We start from the raw sequence: 19,524 nt of genomic DNA on the forward strand, positions 1-19,524 counted from the left end.
CAAACATTGGCGATTGGTATCGGATGGCAAACTGTGATCGTTTGAATTTGAAATGATTCGAAACACTCGTTACCCCTCCGCTCGCTCGAATCCTGATCGTCTCAAGCTCGTCTCACGTGTCAAGATCGTCTCAAGCTCACAACCCGCTTGATCGTTTTACGATCGAGTGATCGTTTTACTGACTCGCTCTTCCGGCATTGAGATCGAGCACTGACTGGTGGCTTGGCGCTCGGTCGCCGATCGGGTAAAAGCGATCAAATAACCCAACACTAGCGCTGACTAATGTGGAACTGGTGGCGGCCAGTTCGTTTCAGACTTCTGTTTCTTTTCCAAAATGAACGAGGAACACCTCTACGATGGTGTGAAAAGACAGTGGAATGTATTTATTTGTCAAGGTTTACTGGACAAACCGCCTGGTTTTTTGACAGGTTATATCGATCGCGATGCACGACAGTTGTATATTCTCGGTCTAGCGACGAGGCAAAACTGTGATGAATTTGAACGGGGGTCAAACATTGGTTACTGGCACGGGAAGAACATACAATCTTTCGAAAGACAAGTGAGATCACGAGCTGAAAGTTCTCTAAGAAGAGATGACAAATGCGTGCTTCATCTTGTGAATGTGAAGGGTAAACTAAGTTTAAATTTCTGTGAAAACGGAACACGTAGGGAAGAGGAACCACCAGTTTGCATCGTATTTGAACCTTCAGCTATTCTGAAGTCCTATCTTCTAAGCTCTCAATATTGCCATGTAAACAATGTAATTAACTCAATGTCACCAATAAAAGATTTCTGTGGTAGAGATGACAGAACAGTTCCAACAGCATCTGATGTACTCGGTGAAAGATTAAGCCAGGCTCTTGACCATTTCCAGTATGATATAAGGTTGCCAGGGGAAAAATTGTTTTTTAAAAAGCACAACCCTGCATTGCATACACAACTATTAAAGGATGCAACTTGGATTTTACCTTCTATTGTTGTGACACTGCTTTCCTTTCTTCATTTCATATTTAATTCCAGGTAAGTTTTAATGAAAAGGAAGTGTCATCTAAAATTAAAAATGTTAAGACTTTTAAGATTAAGAGTCTAATTGTTAGATGGGCACATAGCATTATGATCTACGCACATGGTGACTCGTTTGCCGTTGCAATACAAGCAATGGATGGACCTCGCTGTCGTGTGTGTGTGCGTTTGTTATTTTTTAAAATCAATCAATACATTTACAATTTTACCAATTATAATAATAATGAATACAGGCAGCGAGATTCAACCTTACATTAACCTAACACCAGATCTTAGTCTTAACACTCTTTTGATCTACATCATCAGGCAACCCATTGTTTCTTTCATCTTCCCCCCATGCCCCTCGCCCCTCCCCTTCTCTCTTGTCATAGTGTCATCCCTTCCCCTTTCCATCTCATCGTAAAATGAAAATTTTGTGCTCAGTTTGCAAATACATGTAGTTGTAGGATTTTTGTCTCGCTAGGCTAGGATTAAAAACCAAGATATCAGGTAAGGGGTGTCTAATGCCAAACTATAGATTCTCTGTTTTGCCAATTTAGTCGTGGCCGTCTGGCAGTCCAGCTACTTACGTTCTGCCTATAACACACAAAAAGGAGGTTGTGGGGGTGGAAACAAAAGAAATCAAGGTCATTAGTTACCGTGCACCAAGCTCAATGCCCCCTCACCCCTCCCTCCCATAGCGTGATACAAGGTTACCGTGTACGTAGATCCTGAGGCTAGGTGCCCGGTTACTACACTCCGAAAGTGTTATTGCAATTGAGATTAAAACTCCATTATACATCCGCAGTGAATCTCGGGTTTAAAAAGCTTAAACCCTTGGAAACTGCAATTTGAACACAAGGGCAATTTTCAACTAGTAAACATCTGTTATTGTGATTAACAAAAGTGCATCTCAAAAGTCGTTCATTCAGGAAAGAATGTTACAAACTGATTTCTTCAGCCACATGGTCTGCATCATATTTCTTTCAGTGTGTTTATTTGAAAAAGAACATTTTGTAAAAAAAATGTAAATCTGTTCAAAATTGAAGAAAAAGTGTAAGATTTTTATTAAAATTGAAGATTTATTTACGTAATTGACCCCTTGAATTGGAGAGTGCACTACTCTAGTAAGTCGACTCTGGTTAGAATATATGGATCAATTTTTGGGAGAATCAAGTTTAGACCAGTTTGTGTGGTATAAAAAATATTAAAAAGGGATCATCTATTGACGAGTTTTGGGTGTACCTATATTGTCATCAGATAACTCAACACCTGAGTTTTGGGTGTATATGGTCACTAGATAATTCAACGCCTATGTTTCAGGTGTATAATATCACCACATACTTCAATGCATGACTTTCGGGTGCATATAGTCACCAGTTAATTCGACACCCATGTTTTTTTTTTGGACAAAAATTCAACACTTTTTCGTCTTTGCAAACACATATATTCTCTCACAACACACTAACCTTCAACTGTCCAAGAACTCTCTCTCTCTCTCTCTCTCTCTCTCTCTCTCTCTCTCTCTCTCTCTTTCTCTCTCTCTCTCTCTCTCTCTCTCTCTCTCTCTCTCTCTCTCTCTCTCTCTCTCTCTCTCTCTCTCTCTCTCTCTCTCTCTCTCTCTCTCTCTCTCTCTCTCCATTTAAAGATAGGTGGCTTAACTGATTTTAGCATCATACAAAATTTGCCTTAATTAATTTTCAGACGAAGACTAATTTTGAATGCTTCATACTCATATTTATTTCTGATAAAACGTCTTTACATTTAAGATTTTAACCCATTGCTACCCGGGCATAATCTGAAAAAATGTCTCTCACAGACCATGCGAGGGGAGATAACTCTTCCAAATGTCATAGTACACTTCATTAAAAAATTAATTGCAAGAATGTGAGGCACAGCGACTAAAACTCGAACTTTTAGTTTGAGCCAGCGCTCCACTGGTGGGAGGGTAATTAATCAAGTTGTGACAGGTCGATGACTCATCATGCTACTGGCATCGGCATTTTCGCTACCTGTATTTTTTCTCTCCGATTCTGCATTTTATTGATATTTTCAAATAATCGTTGCTCAATAATCCGTTGACGTAACTTTTTCTTATTCATATATTCTTGTTCTTCATAATGTAAAGAATATTGTCATACCATTTGTATGGCTATGAACCGAATGGTTTTACAACGGCACTCTCCATGAGTTGTACTATAATTCAATGCAAGATCATAACTATAATTGGTAAGAAACATGTGAATAAATAGCATAAGTCACCGTACAGGCAAATAATTTTGGGATAATCAGAAGCAGAAGAGAATGAGGAAAAAGTGTATGTAAGTTTTATGGCCTGTTCAGACCTGGCAGTCCTGTGAGAGGTCTTGATATTGTGGTAACTCCTTATCAAATCCACCAGTATCCTGTCCACAAATTAGCCAGTCACAGTGATGACTGGAAGGTACGTGTTAGTGTGTGTCTTATAAAACTGATATCCAATCATTCCTTATGAATAAGATTCACTTGATGACATATTTCATTAATTAATAATATAAATTCTATAGTCTGTCACGTTCCCGGTCACATTGTCAGTAATAAATTTACTAAGAAATATTTCTATCACTCTCTCTTCTATTTTCACACATCACAACTAACAAAGTTTCATGTCTAATCACTATGCATGCAACACCATTATGAAAACAAATAAACAAGTTTAACAATAGTATCTCATCTATTTTCAACACCAACCAGAAAGGAGAGATATCATTCTAATATGTAGGATTATTATTAGGGGCCTTTATGAAGTACTGACGTCTGGTTCAACTTGAAGCAATGATGTTTCCATTGTGAAAGACAATTTTGCTTTTTCACTTCGAAGTCCTCCTGCTCTTTTTTCAATCTTCCCTATGCTAGAATGGAGCAGTTGACCACCTTGCTCGCCATGGAATCCTAACCCTATCTTATATCGCTTCAACCAGTAAATGCAGTGCATTTCCAATATATGTAATTTGGGGGTAATTGAGTGAGGGAATGCTTCTCTGTAATTCTGCAAATACCTTGCGACGGCTTCCTCTGCTCTTTTAATTTCTTCTGATGACATGGGATTTGAATGGGATACTAATTTATGTACATCTCTGTAGCTGTCATTTAAAGTATTATATTTGATCTCAAGTTGAATTATTTTCGTGATTAGGGTGTCTCTTTGGGTGTTTGTACTAACTGCATGTATAGCTGTCTTTGTAAGGTGTCTGTAGATTACTTTCTTTATGTATTTGTGGCAGTGATTGGCAATAAAGTGGCCACCGTGAAATGCTTGTCTGACAATTTTATTCTGATCTAAAACATGTTGTATTGCTTTTCTAACTGGTCCGATGATACTTTATTTACATTCTTTCATGTCATGCAATTTTTTCTTTATCTTTTTAAATTGCTTCTCCCACCTCCTCTTTTCAAATATCTTTTGCCACAAAGTCTACATAGATTATTTAGTTTTGTTACATGAGTTTCAAGAGAATGTTCCATCCTTGTCTGAAGTACCCAAAAAATTATTTCAGTACCACAAATAAAATTAATATAAAAAAATAAAATCACTCAACCAAAAATAATAATGTTATTTCACACAACGGATTGCCCAGATTATAAATAATCATAACTTTTTTATTTCGTGTGAATTAAGCGTACTTCTTGGACATACTAATTGCAAATTTATTGAATTATTTTAGGGTGTAAGAAAATATGACCCTCATGGTGACAAAACATGTTTAAAAAATATTTTAATCAATGATATACGGTGGACAGAACAATTTCACTCACTAATTTGAAATATTCTTATCTGCTTTATAATCCAATTGGCACTTCACAAAAATATATATAATTACGACAGAAATTTAAAATATTAAAAAAAAATAAGAAGAAATTGTGTGTGACACATAGGTTTCCAGTATTAAATGATGTAAGGAGTGCATTTCTTATGAATTTTTTGACAATATCACCCTTGTTTTCGGACCTCGCTTACCTCCCCTTGTTTCAACAGATGAAGGTGCAGGTAATTAATCACTTGTGACAGGTGAAGTTCCCTGTTATCAGTGATTTGCCTGTGATCAGGGGAGTGGAATGGGCGACAGGGGAAGATGCACAGTGGGTGGCACAGGGGATACAGCAAGATCAAAGCAAAAACTAAAGAGTCAAAAATTAAGTTAGTTTTATTCGCCGTGGAGGCATGCTAGAACAAAATAAAAGCTGTTTTGGAAAGAAGAATGAATGGCCTTTAATTTGATGTATTGTTTTGGACTATTGATTCATATTTTGATTTGAAAAAAAATGTTAAAGTTGAAAAATATGTAATAATATTAAAACACATGAAACCCATTGTCAATGTCATCATAATGCGCATCCAACTCAACCTCAATGTCTGATTCAGTGTCTGAATGAGTACTATCATCATCACTATCCATTAAAAAACGTTGATCACGCCCGAGAATTGAGGAATTCAAACGCCATTCCAGCAAAAAAAAAAAAAAGGACGTTACCACAACCGATTTGGTCGACAAACTTCAAAAAATCACAGCAGACAAACTAATTGAGATAAAAACGATCTGGAAATTTCTAGTTTCACTTTCACTCTTTCTCTACTTTCGTTTTCTAAATAAAAAGAAGTGGTTCTACACACGTTTTTAGTTTACGGGTTCAAAGATGCTGGGTACCTGGCGGGCGATTTGGACTGATTGAGATGTTTTTTGAGCGGGCGATTTGGGCGGCAATGGGTTAAAACCAGTCCTTTAGATTTAGAGTCATCAGCCCATGGAGTCTGAGTTAATCACGATGTCTGTAGTAGTTATTGGACTGTATCCCTTTGGATGAGATGCTGGTCTATTCACTTTCTCTCAGGTTTAACATCCAGCATTGCAATCACAGTTGAATGGTCAGGAATATTATAATTTGGCAAATGACATGCAAACTGGGTTGAAATTGGAACTTTAAATGCTTTTATTTACACTTTAATATTTTTGTTTCCCAGTTCACTAACATTGAAGAATGTACTGTGTGTCCCAAGCTTTTCAAAACATTTATTGGAGAGATGTAGGAGAAGTCACAGCATATTGAAACTAGACCAAAAGCAACCATTTCACAAACTGATGTAAGTCATCATATATGTCAATCCTTTTTCAACAGTTAGTATTTTATTTGATGCCCATTTCTTTGCTCACATAACCTCTCGTTTTCTATGTCAAGCAAACTTTAATTAAGGAAACATTTTTCTACTATTATTTCATGGTATTAGCTCTAATTTTATATGAATGCAATGAGTGAGCAAAATTAGTCACAATATGATTGTCCAGTTCGATAGTCTTCTCTGATTTCCATTTTGGCAAATGCATTCATATCTTGTTCAGTTGTTTCTAGCTATTGTTATCCACTGACTTGCAAAGTCTATGTCAGTGCAGTTTTAACAGAACCTGTTGTCCAGCACATGTCATAGTTTCTCCAATTTGTGCTTTGTTTCCATCTCTCCTTGTGTTTACAATGTTATGCTGACAATGACAAACTCCATTCAACAAGGCAAAATTGTTGCAATAGAAATGGAGTGCCTGAGAAAAATTAAAGTTAAAGAAATATAAGAGAGAATTGAAATGGGCCATATCTGCAGTATATCACCCATCAACAAGTCAAGTTGTTTTGATATTTAACAGGAACGAACCTGAACTACTGCCTCAAATGTCTCACATGAGAATCTTAGGCAAGCAGCTGACGGGCTGGCCAAGAAAACAATGTCATGGCAACATTAAAGACATTCTGTATTGATATTATAAGGTCATCAAATCTCTCTGGAAACTAGCAACATGATACAATATTTTCTCTTACATTTTCTTAGGCACCGGGGACCCGACAGTTACTTAATCTCTTAACTCTTTGTCCATTAAATTGGCCTGTGTGCATTCTGTCTCCACAGTGTTTTAGAGCTAAATCGTCTCAAATGCAGTTAATTTTCTAAAATTTAATGACAAAATACTGAATAACATTTCAGTGACATCAATACCTTTTTTTAAAGACATACAAGTACATTTGTTTATTAAGGCTTTATTTTTATTCTCCAGTCTATACAACATCTACAGCCAACAAATTTTTGAGTCAATGATCGGGGTTTATGTGCTGTACTTTGTCATCTCCTACAATATTGCGGACAACTTGGCCACTTCTATTCTCGATTGGGCAGACGTGAGTATAAGCTCTTTCTCATTGTTTTTTTTTTTTTTTTACAACTAAAATATCAGGTATTATCACTGAACTGTAAAAAAAAAGTAATATGAGATGCAATTGATTTTTGCAGTTGAATCTGAGACTTTGTATTTATTTGCTGTTAATGTATTGAATCATATATTGAACAAGATAAATATGATCCAAAAGTAAGTTTATAGTTAGGCTTTGTGGTAGATTTAAAGTCAGTGCTATTTATTTTAAATTCGAAAAATGGTTTAAGCATTTAATTGCAGGCAGTAAGGTAAGATGTGTAATTCCAAGTTTGATTTATACTCTGGGGAATACTTTGTGTCAGTTGTATCTAGCAACTATTTCAATACTTTGTGTCAGTTGCATCTAGCAACTAATTCAATACTTTGTGTCAGTTGTATCTAGCAACTAATTCAATACTTTGTGTCAGTTGCATCTAGCAACTAATTCAAATGTATAAATGATTGTTTAAAAACTGTCAACCTTTTTTATGAGTTGAGTAATTTCACTCTCTTTGAAAATCGATGTATAATTTTATTGAATTGTTTATATCAGAATGTGGCGAGTCACTCTAATGATCTCATCAAGTGGTTGATGGGAGCTCCAGCTGGTCTTAAACTCAACTCTCAATTAACTAGCATGCTGGGACACTTCTTTATCTACCATATTTACCTGTGGACAGGTAAGTTGTGTTAAGCAAGCAGCCGTTGTTGTAGAGAAATCTGTTGGAAATTATTGCATCAGAAAGGTTGTGATATTGAAATGACTGTTATTTTATGGATATAACAAGACAAATACATCAATTATTACAGATTTGTAGGTCTGTAAAATGATTCCTGGCCTTCAGAAACAGGCCACAGTAACTGACTTTCAAAAGTTAATATTAAGTGAAATGTCCTAATTTTCTAAATCTGTCCAATTAATGGCCCCTGAATTATCCAGATTGATTTCCCTTGTTGTTATGTAGCTTTTTTCATTTGTTTTCCTTTCTTTTTTTTTTTTTTTTTTTTTGGAAGAACTGATATGTCAACATGATGCTTATTTTCATATTTTTTCTGTGGTCCTGATATATCCTTCCTCGACTCTATACTTATCAAGTGGTTTTAACATTTATTTCTTTGCTTTTTATTGCTTTTATATAAAACATTTATTTATTTACTTTAACTTATTCAGGTTATTTGAATGTTCTGAGAACAGCATTGCCGTGGTTGCTAAAGTTTGCATCATGGACAGGTGTGATAGGCATTTCCTTCCAGTTGTGTATGGTGAAAGACGTTGTCTCCATGCTGACTTTGCACATTTATTGCTTTTATGTCTATGCTGCAAGGTAAGCACACAATATGGATTATCAATGTTACCTTGACAAAACACTTTTTTTTCATTTTGTCTAGAAAATTTTTCTTCGATATCGATCAATTATGATGTCCTTCTTCTCCTTGATGAAAAGGTCTCGAAAGAAAGAAAAATAGTGTAAAGTTAGTTTGTGGAAGGATTTAATTTTCATTTGTTTCTCTGGAGATGGAATTAAAATGGTTTTGTTGACGAATTTTATGGAAACAAAGCCTCAAATTTTGATATAAAATTCAATATTTGGTGTCTAGTTCACTCTGGCATAATACCAGGCATGGAATAAAAACTGGATTATATTTGTTGTTAGATATTTATAGTGTTTGAAATTACATGAACTATTAAGTGCACAAATTGAACTCTGTATTTGGTTTCTTTTACTGAATGGACCATTTTTGCTCTACTGTACTCCGAAGGATATTCAACTTGCAAGTGTCAGCATTGTCATCAATGTGGCGATTGTTCCGTGGCAAGAAATGGAATACTCTGAGGTCACGCGTTGACTCTGCAGCCTACAACACTGACCAGCTGTTTGTGGGGACTCTCCTGTTTACTGTTCTGTTATTTCTTCTTCCTACTACAGCTTTATATTATGCAGTCTTTACAGGGGTAAGGAACTTTTCATTTATGTCAAATTCTGTATTTTTTACACGTTATTTATTAATTTGTTTATTTAAAAAAATAGTTGATATAATTGTTTACTGTGCATTATCATTGTTACAATTATTGTTCTTTATCAATTCTTCTTCTTGTTATTTTTATTATAAAGCTCTCACGTTGGAGTGTTCGGCGAGCGGATTGGGAAACTTTCTCCCAGGAGTGTCACAGACTCCTTACGACAGAGGTGGACAGCTATGACAAATTCAAAAATATTTTAACAAATATCTGCAGCTCGACAATACCAACAACCTCTGGTAGACCGAGAAAACACAATCCCTGGTTTACAGAGGAATGTCGAGCGGCCCTACGGGAGAAGAAAAAAGCATACAGGAAAGCGATGAGATTCCCAACCCCTGAGAATTTCACAACATTTAGGATACTACGAGCAAAGTGTAGGAAGATCTTCCGAGAAAACAAACGGAGATCCTTCCAAAACTTTGTCTCAAAAATAAATAGCCAGACACCCCTAAACAGGGTGTGGAAGATGTTACGGAAACTGAAGGGATCTGATAGTGATTCACTAAATCACTTGACACGTCCCGATGGATCCGTGGCTGAAACAGAACAAGAAATTGCCAATACTCTGGCCGAGAGGCTGACTCACAACTCCTCGTCTGCACACCACACACCTCAATTTCTGCGCCATAAACAAAACGCAGAAAACACACCAATAAACTTTACATCTACAAACACTGAAGACTACAACAAACCATTTACACTTGAGGAGTTGGGTGCCTGCCTCCATGACACAAATGTCACAGCACCGGGTCCTGACAACATCAGTTATGAAATACTTCGACATCTTCCACAAGATAGTCTAGTTGTCCTTTTGAATATTTATAACAAGATATGGACAACACAGACTTTTCCACCTAGTTGGAATCTGGCCACCGTGATTCCAATCCCAAAACCTGGGAAAGACCATTCGGACGCTTCAAACTACCGACCAATCTCCCTCACCAGCTGCCTATGCAAGCTGATGGAGAAAATGGTCAACAAGCGTCTGATGTTCTACTTGGAACACAACAACTCCCTCTCCCTCCTCCAATGTGGCTTTCGAAAGAACAGATCAACTGTTGATCACCTTGTTCGACTAGAGAGCTTCATTCGTGAGGCCTTTGCCAAAGGTGAGCACTTGGTAGCAATCTTCTTTGACCTCGAGAAGTCCTTTGACACAACTTGGAAATTCAGAATCCTCAAAGATCTGCACAATCTTGGTCTACGAGGAAACCTTCCAATGTTTGTCAGAGCATTTTTAAACAACAGATCCTTTCAGGTCAAAGCAGGATCCACCTTTTCTGATCCATTTGATCAGGAAGAGGGAGTTCCACAGGGTAGCTTTCTGTCTCCCATTCTGTTTAAGATTAAAATAAACTCAATAGTGAATGCAATGAGACAGAATGTTGACTGTTCCTTATATGTTGATGACTTTCTTGTATGCTATCGAAGTAAATCGAGTATGGACACCATTGAGAGACAGTTACAACTCCAACTAAACAAACTGTCGGAGTGGGCAAATCTCAATGGTTTCTCCTTCTCCCCATCAAAAACAGTAGCTGTCCACTTCTGCCGAAAACGCACCTGCATTAGACAGCCTGACCTTTATCTCAACAATTCCAGAATTGAGGTAAAGGACGAAGCCCGATTCCTGGGTTTGATCTTTGATAGGAAACTAAATTTCCTTGCCCATATCAAAGATCTCAGACTGCGATGCATGAAAGCAATGAGAATAATGAGAGTTCTGTCGAGTATGGAATTGGGTTCGGACACAAACACTCTTCTAAAGATATACCGAACCCTTATTCGATCAAAACTGGACTACGCATCTTTTGTATACGGCTCTGCAAAACCATCCTACTTAGGCATGCTGGACCCAATTCATCATCAGGGACTGCGCTTGGCACTCGGGGCTTTCCGCACTTCTCCAGTGGCAAGCCTTTATGCTGAGGCAGATGAGCCACCTCTCCATCTCAGGAGGAAAAAACTGGCTCTCCAGTATGTTACTAAGGTCACATCGCTGCACGACAACCCAGCACACAAACACGTACACTACACGGATAGGACACTAGAAGAAAATTTTCGCAAGCACCCAAAAATGACACCACCATTAGGTTGCAGAATAAAAACAGACATCGCAGACATGAACATCAGTCTAGATAGGATACATCCATACGTCCAGGCAAAGAAACCACCATGGTCCATACATAGACCAAACATAAATTTGGACCTAACAAAACTGGAAAAATCACAAACAGACCCACATATTTACAAACAGACACTAAAAGCAATATTACAAACATACAAAAACCATACTCACATATTTACGGATGGTTCAAAGAGCGCAGATGCAGTAGGATATGCCTATCACTCAACGGAAGGCACGGGATCACTTCGCCTGGATAAAAATGTTTCGATCTTTACAGCCGAATCGAGAGCAATCCTAAATGCTCTCCGTTTGGCTGAGAGATCGAATAAGAACAAATTCTTGATCTTGTCTGACTTGCTGTCCGTACTTAAGGGGATCTCAAATTTTTATTGCACCGATCCAAGACTCATAAGTATCTTGGAAGGTGCAAATAAATTATTTATTAAAAAAAAGAAAGTTTGTTTTACCTAGTCATGTGGGTATCCAGGGGAACGAAGAAGCGGATCGACTGGCAAAAGAGGCAGTGAGCCAAGAATTACAAGAGGGCAGTAAAATCCCACACGCGGATTTAAAGATCAATATAAAAAAACATGTCCGAAAGGAATGGGAACGATCCTGGAGTCGAGATGTACATAACAAATTAAAACGAATTAAAAGTGACCTCGGCCCCAGACCCAACTCGGGGCTAAAAAGAAGAGACGAGGTAAAAATAACTCGACTCCGGATCGGACATACTGCCCTCACTCACCGTTTCCTTCTGGAGAGGGATGAAAAACCCCTCTGCAGAAGATGTAACTGTGACCTCACAGTTCAACACATTTTAATTGAATGTACAGAATTAGAACAGATAAGGTCACAACATTATGATAACAGAGACTTGAAGTCTCTGTTCCAGTCGGTCGATCCGCTTACAATTTTAAAGTATCTGCAGGAATGTGAACTCCTGCAGAAATTGTAAATAGATATTTTTACTTAACAAACATGTAACTATTATGATTTTATAAAGATTTTATTACAACAGTACACGTTTTGATCAGCTATGGCCCCTCAGGGCTGATAAAAGATTGATAAAAGACAGAAACGGGCGCTTAAATGACCTGAATAGTGTCGAAAGCGCTGTTAAACACCTAAAAACAAAAACAACAAGCTCTACCGAAATGTGGTGGTCTAATATTTATATAATTTATAAACATTTTTGAAATATTAAACGCATCTGTTTTTCATTTTATAGCTCCGTATGGTCACTTTGACTGTCCAGGCTGTCCTGACACACATTATCAAGATGATCAGTCTGACCCCTGTCTACAGCCTGTTGCTACGATTGGTCAGACCCAAATGGATTGCAGGTTTGACCCATTTATAGTGATTTGATAAAGAATTTAAGAAATAGAAAAGCAAAGAACTTTCATTTTTAATAAAAGTTTTCTTCAGTGTTGAATCGGAGGTTTTATTGAGAAAGTAACCCCAGCATCATTTGCTGTGCAAGTCCATAAAGTGAGCATCTGATGTATCGTACTCAAGACAAAAAAAATGAGATGCTGAAAGTAGGATGTGGAACCTTGGTCCTGGCGATGCTTGTTCTATTGGTTTTAAACAAAAGTAAAATTGATAAACAAATACCCTGACTTTTACTTTAGTACTATTTTTTTACCATTCACATTTTTTTCTATAATCTACAATTGACGCCATCTTTGTCCTTTTTCAGGACGAGTGGAGTTTGACGTTGTCTGGCTCAGCAAGCCTCCGGCCAATCTTGTCCTTGTCATGAAGGTTTGTCATTTTGTATTTTTAACTGCTAATTATAAAGATTTAAAATCATTTTTTCCCTTCTCTATCATGGTCATTTTAACTCATCTTCTGAATCCAAACTCTTTATTGGAAATAACTAGTGTCAAATCATATTTTTGCTTTTAGTTATAAATGCTAAACCAACTTCGTTTGAAACCATTGTCACATTGATGTTTTTACTGTCTTTGTGAAAATGAGAGGATGTTGTGTAGTTTAGAGTAGATTTGAATTGCCTTTGTGGATGAATAAAAAGGCTTGTTGTTTGAGCCTGTTGCTAAAATCATAATTTATTGGAGATTGACATTTACCAGATATTGTAAGGAATTTCGTTAAAGTCAGTCACCCCTTCCCCCCCCCCCCCCCCCCCCCCCGAAAAAAAAACATAAAAGAAACTATACACACACAGCAAATTCATGGAATTGGTAAAGTTAATAGGTTTTTAACTTAAAAACTATAGAAATAATCAAATCATTCATGAATCACCTCAAAACATACTGGTGGTAATTTTTTAGTTAGTTCAAAATTTGATAACATATTAGAATTTGTAAAAAAAATTAAAAAAAACCCAAATAACAACTTATTGGACCCCTCCCTCAAACCTTGCTTTCCCTTTATACTTTTATATCTTGCTAGTTCAGTAGCTTTTGTTTAAAATTATTCATTATTTTTATTCCAACGCTTTTCAGACCTCCTGTCTTTCTGTGTCAGAGTTGATAAAACTGACAGCTCCTTATCTTTACAAGTCAAGATCTTCAATGTACTCTTGGTCACACTTCTTATCCTGTGTTGCATCTGGAAAAATCCTCTATCCGTGGATGGGCGACATTAACGACGATCTTGTGGGTGAAAAGGATGGGAAGACAAAAGCAGACTAGATTGGTAGCTCAAAGGTCTGTTTTTGTCATAGTAAATATAGTGGTATCTGTTTGCTGTCATTGTGTGTGTGTGTGGAGGGGGAGGGGGGGGGGGGGGGGGGGGGGAGGTAATAGCATGAAGGGTAAATGATGGGAGAAATAGAATTATACCAAACTTTACCTGATGCTTACTTGTAATTGTAAGGTGAAATATAATTCCTTCATATTAATATGGTTGGAGAAATCAATTCCAGATATGTCATGCACATGCTCAGATCTCTATTCGATTCTCAAAAAAAGTGGTCCTTTTATGAGATTGGTCTTATTTGATCTTACAGAACTGAAGGGCTCTGACTGCATTCATATTTAGCCCTAGTTCGGTCACTGGGGTGTGACACAACCCAATGGCCTCCATTTTTCCCTAAAATCATCATTTTTTTCAATTAGGAATATGAAATTGTGTGTAGTAGTCAAGAAAATCAGGCTGTCCCGAACTACTACATTGTTCTTCCTGTAGAATGCAACAACAGGATGAACAGTGATTTGCTGCTTGCCGAAGTGAGCAGACTTTATTTCGGCATTGTATGCCGCTTTTCTATTCTCCCCAAAATCCTGCACCATGACAATCTCACCTGAAAATAGGAAAAAGAAACAAGTAGGTTGTCCAAACTAAAATTTCAAAGTATAATGACTCAATTTTAGTTAATGCCATGCGGTAGAGCTTGATGAACTGATAAATTTGGTAGTTAAATTATTGAGATAGGTACATATTTGGCAAAGTTATGCCATTTTGGAAATCGGGGAAAATATCGCGAAAACGCAAATAGTTTAAAATACCAAAATCTTGATTTTTGAGACGCAGTAACTTAAAAAATAATCGCTCTGAAGAGTTAATATTTCACAGAATTATTAACAAACAAGTATACTATTAGCCTTTTTTTTTCAGAGTTCTTGCTATGACGGTAACGGAATTATTGGTGTCCAAAGTTCCAAAAAAATAAAAAATGCCAAAATACGACAAAGTTCCAAAAATTACCAAAAATCCGCAAACTTCAAAAAGTCATTAAAAACTTATAAATCGAAGCAAATGAATGTGTTATATATCAAATTAATCAGCATTTCAAGCTCTATTTCATGGAATAAATTCAATTGAGAAATTGTAATCTTTTTGTACACAGAAAATGTGAGTTTGTTGGCTAACCAACCCAAATTGCAAAAATTACCAAAAATTCGCAAACTTCAAAAAATCATTAAAAAGTTATTGAGACAAATGAATGTATTAAACATCAAATTAATCAGCATCTCTATTGCATGGATTAAACTCAATGGAGAAACTCTATACCTTTTGTTCACCAAAATTGGCAAAATTGTGGGTACCCAGACCAAATTTCACATATTAAAAAAAAGATCACTTTAGGTTAAACAAAGATAGAAAATACGTCAAAAAGTGTAATTTGAATTAATATAGAAAGTTTATTAATTGGTATTCAATTGTAAGATATAATAATAAAACAAACAAAATAGACTATGATGGATATACATAAAATAAAACTACGAGAGACTAGCCTTTAATGTGTCAATCATAAAATTCAATGGCCCAAATTTAACAGTCTTAAATTTCTTTACATGTTTACAATATCTTATTTCATTTTTAATAACATTGGCAATCTGTACTCTACTTTTGTTATTGGATTTTAGACGAGTCAAAAGTTGATCTACATCGTCAGGGGTCATACAAGGGCCACCATGACGCTCTACATTTGTTTGTAGGAGAGAAGTTCTTGAAATGGATTTCATCTGTTTCTGGATTAACTTATTCTGATTGTCAACACATTTTTGTCTTGTGACATTTTTTACTTCTTTTTCCAAGTCAACATCCTCTTTCTTTAAAATTCTAGCCTGGCGGCGAGCAAACTGAAACAATTTGCCACGTTGGAGATTGGACTTGGATCTAATATACCTAACTGTTTTATTTCTCGCAACAACATGCCTGGCAGACCTATTATGCAAAGAACAATGTCTTCTACGACTAAGGTCGTAATCAAGATCGCCAAAAGCGCTTTCACCGACAAGGTTTGTTAAAGGACAATGCTTTAGAGAGTGAGGTAAAGCAAGTTCAGACGGATTAGAATATTTGCCACCATCAATGAAATCACACAACTGACGCTCTGTAACTGCCTGAAATTCTAAAGACACAGCCTTAACTACAGGAATTAAAAGTGACAGATCTACAGTTTCAAGGAAGGTTTTAAGGGCTGGAATTGTTGGTGAGGAAATAGACCATTGCTGTCCAAAGACTGATTCGGAAAGATCAAAGAAACTAGCAGGGTCATTACCCCAAAGCTGAAAACAACTGTGCATCTCTTGAACATATGAGGGGAAATCAGAATAAGAACATTCTTTACTTGTGACAATCTTCCAGTATGGACCAGTGACTTTGACATGAATAAGAGCTACAACAAAAACAAGAGACAGTAAAGTAACATCTTCAGTATCACGAGCAACACTCTCAATCTTGGAATTTCTATCGCAACCTAGAATACCAGAGGAAAAGAAACGTTGAATTTGGTCAGCATGGTGGATGCAGCCTCAAAGAAACAATTAAATCTGTTAGATTTGAAACTAGGAATCAATGAATCCTTACAAAATGTAATCCAATCAAGATGACAGCCATTCTTCTGATCACCCCGAGAACCAAGAACATCACAAATAAGTTTGAGGAGACGAGTAGTGGAGCAATCAGAATCTTTAGAATAGCGTTTTAAATGAGGAAGCTGATCTCTACCCAAGGACCTACCAAGTGAATCAAGAATTTCATGCTCAGAAGCAAGAAGAGCCTTTTCACATGAACTAATAAGCCCCAACAAAAAGTGAGCATTACAATGTAAAAAATTCACCCTAACCTCCGACCCAATAGACGACTGCAAAACTTTTTCAAATTTACAACCAAACAATTTCATGGAGGAAGCCCTGTCAGTCATTGTACTCGTTATTTTGGATAAAACAGATTTATAAATTTCTTCATCAGCATTGACATCATTTACAAATTCAGCATACGATTCAGAAAGTTTTTGCATCATATTCATTGTAACATTAAGTAATGTGCCTGCAGTTTCATTCGCAACTGGTTTAAAACCAAGAAAATAGGTTTCTCCATCAACAGTAAATTGGTGATTTACACTTTTTTTTGATCTCTTGAAGTGCCATCACTGTGTAATGTAACATTGCTTTTGCTATTTATGACATTTTCAACAACTTGTATATTACTCACAACATGACCTTCGCTTAAAAAGTTATTTACAGAGGACTTACTAGGCAATAATTTTGAATCTAGTTTGTGGTTAAACAAACCCTCACTAACGATTTGAATTGTTTTGCTGATGTTTCTGGATGAAATACCTACTTCTGAAATTAGAGCTAAAACAACCTGTCTAATATTATCAGAGTAAACATTTTTTACATTACCCTTGAAATCTACTATATTGTCATCAACAGAACACTGAGATTTATGTCTTAAGGTTAAATTTTTCTTCTCTAAATCCTTCACATGACTTTTCAGACTTTTTAATGATTTTTCCTTATCACAAAGCTTTAAACTAAGTGTGTTATTGTCAGATTGCAGATGATTTATCATTGATTTGAGGCTTTTATTTTCTGTACTTAATTTATTTCTCATGTTGTCAAATTTAAAAGTTGCTCGGAAACGTTCTTTTTCATTGTACACTTTTGTCTTGGACTCTTGATTGTTGGACAGTTGATGAAGTTTAACATGAAGCGATTCAATGTCAGAAGTAAGCTGACTGCACCTAACTTCAAATGAATTACATTCTTTTTTGATAGTTTTATTTTCACTTTTCAAGGAAGAAATAATATCTTTTAAAGCTAGGATCTCTGCATTCAAAGTTTCACAGTCAGTGCATGATTTTTGAATTGAAGGTATGGAAGGATTTGAATGGGGTGACATTTGTTTCACAGGAGTAACAGTAAATATACTATTTACAAAATTATAATACATGGCAGGATTTCTATGTTTTGATTTTACATGTGAAGCATAAAGCTTCATAGTCTTTGCAACAGAACTAGTTACGTCTTTGATTGAAAAATGGAGAAAAATTGCCTGAAGCCATTCATATAAATAATTTTTGGAAACATTTTCAAATGTACAATATTGATAGAAATCAACGATGGTTTGAACTAAAATAGTAGAAGATACTACAGTGGTAGGGGGATGCATAGCAGTTGCCCTGGTAACACCAATACCAGAAAGTGACGTTGAAATAAAATCCAAATCCAGTTGTTGGTCCAGAAATTGCAACTGAAGAGAATTATCCAAAGACAAGAAGCGCTCTTGAGATTTCTCGATTAGACTCCGGACCCTGTGTTGAACAACATCGGGACGGATTTGGTTGAACCATGAAGCAATCTGAAACAAGGAAAAATCACCACAAAAAATGTTACTGCATCTGAGGAAGCGTTTATATATACAGTGCACTCTCCCGATAACGACCTCTCCGAATAACGACATTCTCCCGATAACGACATTGGCCCCCGGTCCCGATTTTTTTTACTATATGTTATTAGTAATAAAAATCTCTAAATAATGACATACTTTTTAGACCACTCTCCGGATAACGACATTGAGTTAGCAATCATCGGCTGTGACTTTGCTAGATACAAAAATAAAAATAGCTAAAATGTTGTTTCCGCTAAGTTTCATTTCATTCTCTGAGCCAGAGGCACCTCATAGCCAATGAGATCACTTTGTTATCGGCCAATGAAATGTCCTACCAGAGGCACCTCATAGCCAATGAAAACACACCTGTGTCTATTGTCATCGGTACAAAAGAGTGACGCGCATTGAATGAGTCAATCATCACATCGCTGACCGCTGAATCGATTGTATTCACCCGAGAACAATAACGCACCCCAAGATGTCGACAGCTGCTATTAGAAAAAGAAAGATACTGACAATAGATGTCAAGCTGCAAATTCTGGCTGATGTGGACACAAAGACATTAACCAAGAAACAGATCGCTGAGAAGTACGAGATTCCCCACAACAGCTTATCAACAATAATCAAGAATAGGACAAAGATAGAGACAAGCAGCCATGAACCTCAGCGCAAGAAACCACGCCTTGCAATGAATGCGACCGCAGACGAAGCTGTGTTGACATGGTTTAAACAAACAAGAGCAATAAATGCCCCTACTTCTGGCCCCATTATCCGCGAGCAGGCCCGACTTATTGCGGAGAGGCAAGGCGTAACAGATTTTCAAGCAAGCAGCGGTTGCTGTGAATTCAGCGCGGCACGATCGTGTTTAAGGTGGCCTGCGGCGAATCTGCTTCCGTAGACACATCAATCGTCGATGAATGGAAGACAACAACTCTGTCCAGTTTGATGAAAGAGTATTCACCTCGTGACGTTTTCAACGCGGATGAAACAGGCCTGTTTTTCCGCTGCCTCCTGAACAAGACTCACACTTTAAAAGGAGAAGTCTGCCACAACAAAACTACATA

General features: G+C 36.7%; 1 protein-coding gene across 2 annotated transcripts in view; it reads left to right on the top strand.

Annotated features, from left to right (window-relative positions):
- The first annotated feature begins 271 nt into the window (after nt 1–271).
- LOC144972463 (phosphatidylinositol N-acetylglucosaminyltransferase subunit Q-like) overlaps nt 272–19,524 on the top strand; it is a 33,285-nt gene continuing 14,032 nt past the window's right edge. Inside the window, exons 1-9 of one of the 2 annotated variants that reach the window (XM_078913657.1) lie at nt 272–1,020; nt 6,002–6,121; nt 7,080–7,200; nt 7,768–7,894; nt 8,386–8,539; nt 8,976–9,168; nt 12,597–12,711; nt 13,071–13,135; nt 13,840–14,043. In XM_078913657.1, coding sequence (XP_078769783.1) covers nt 335–1,020; nt 6,002–6,121; nt 7,080–7,200; nt 7,768–7,894; nt 8,386–8,539; nt 8,976–9,168; nt 12,597–12,711; nt 13,071–13,135; nt 13,840–14,028 — 1,770 coding nt within the window. In that variant the 5' untranslated portion in view covers nt 272–334 and the 3' untranslated portion in view covers nt 14,029–14,043. The remainder of the gene's footprint in view (nt 1,021–6,001; nt 6,122–7,079; nt 7,201–7,767; nt 7,895–8,385; nt 8,540–8,975; nt 9,169–12,596; nt 12,712–13,070; nt 13,136–13,839; nt 14,044–19,524) is intronic. The other variant, XM_078913659.1, reaches the window with a different exon arrangement.

The sequence above is a fragment of the Berghia stephanieae genome, chromosome 5 (assembly GCF_034508935.2).
Source record: "Berghia stephanieae isolate SIO BIC M18660-M18661 chromosome 5, UCSD_Bste_1.3, whole genome shotgun sequence".
Taxonomy (NCBI): domain Eukaryota; kingdom Metazoa; phylum Mollusca; class Gastropoda; order Nudibranchia; family Aeolidiidae; genus Berghia; species Berghia stephanieae.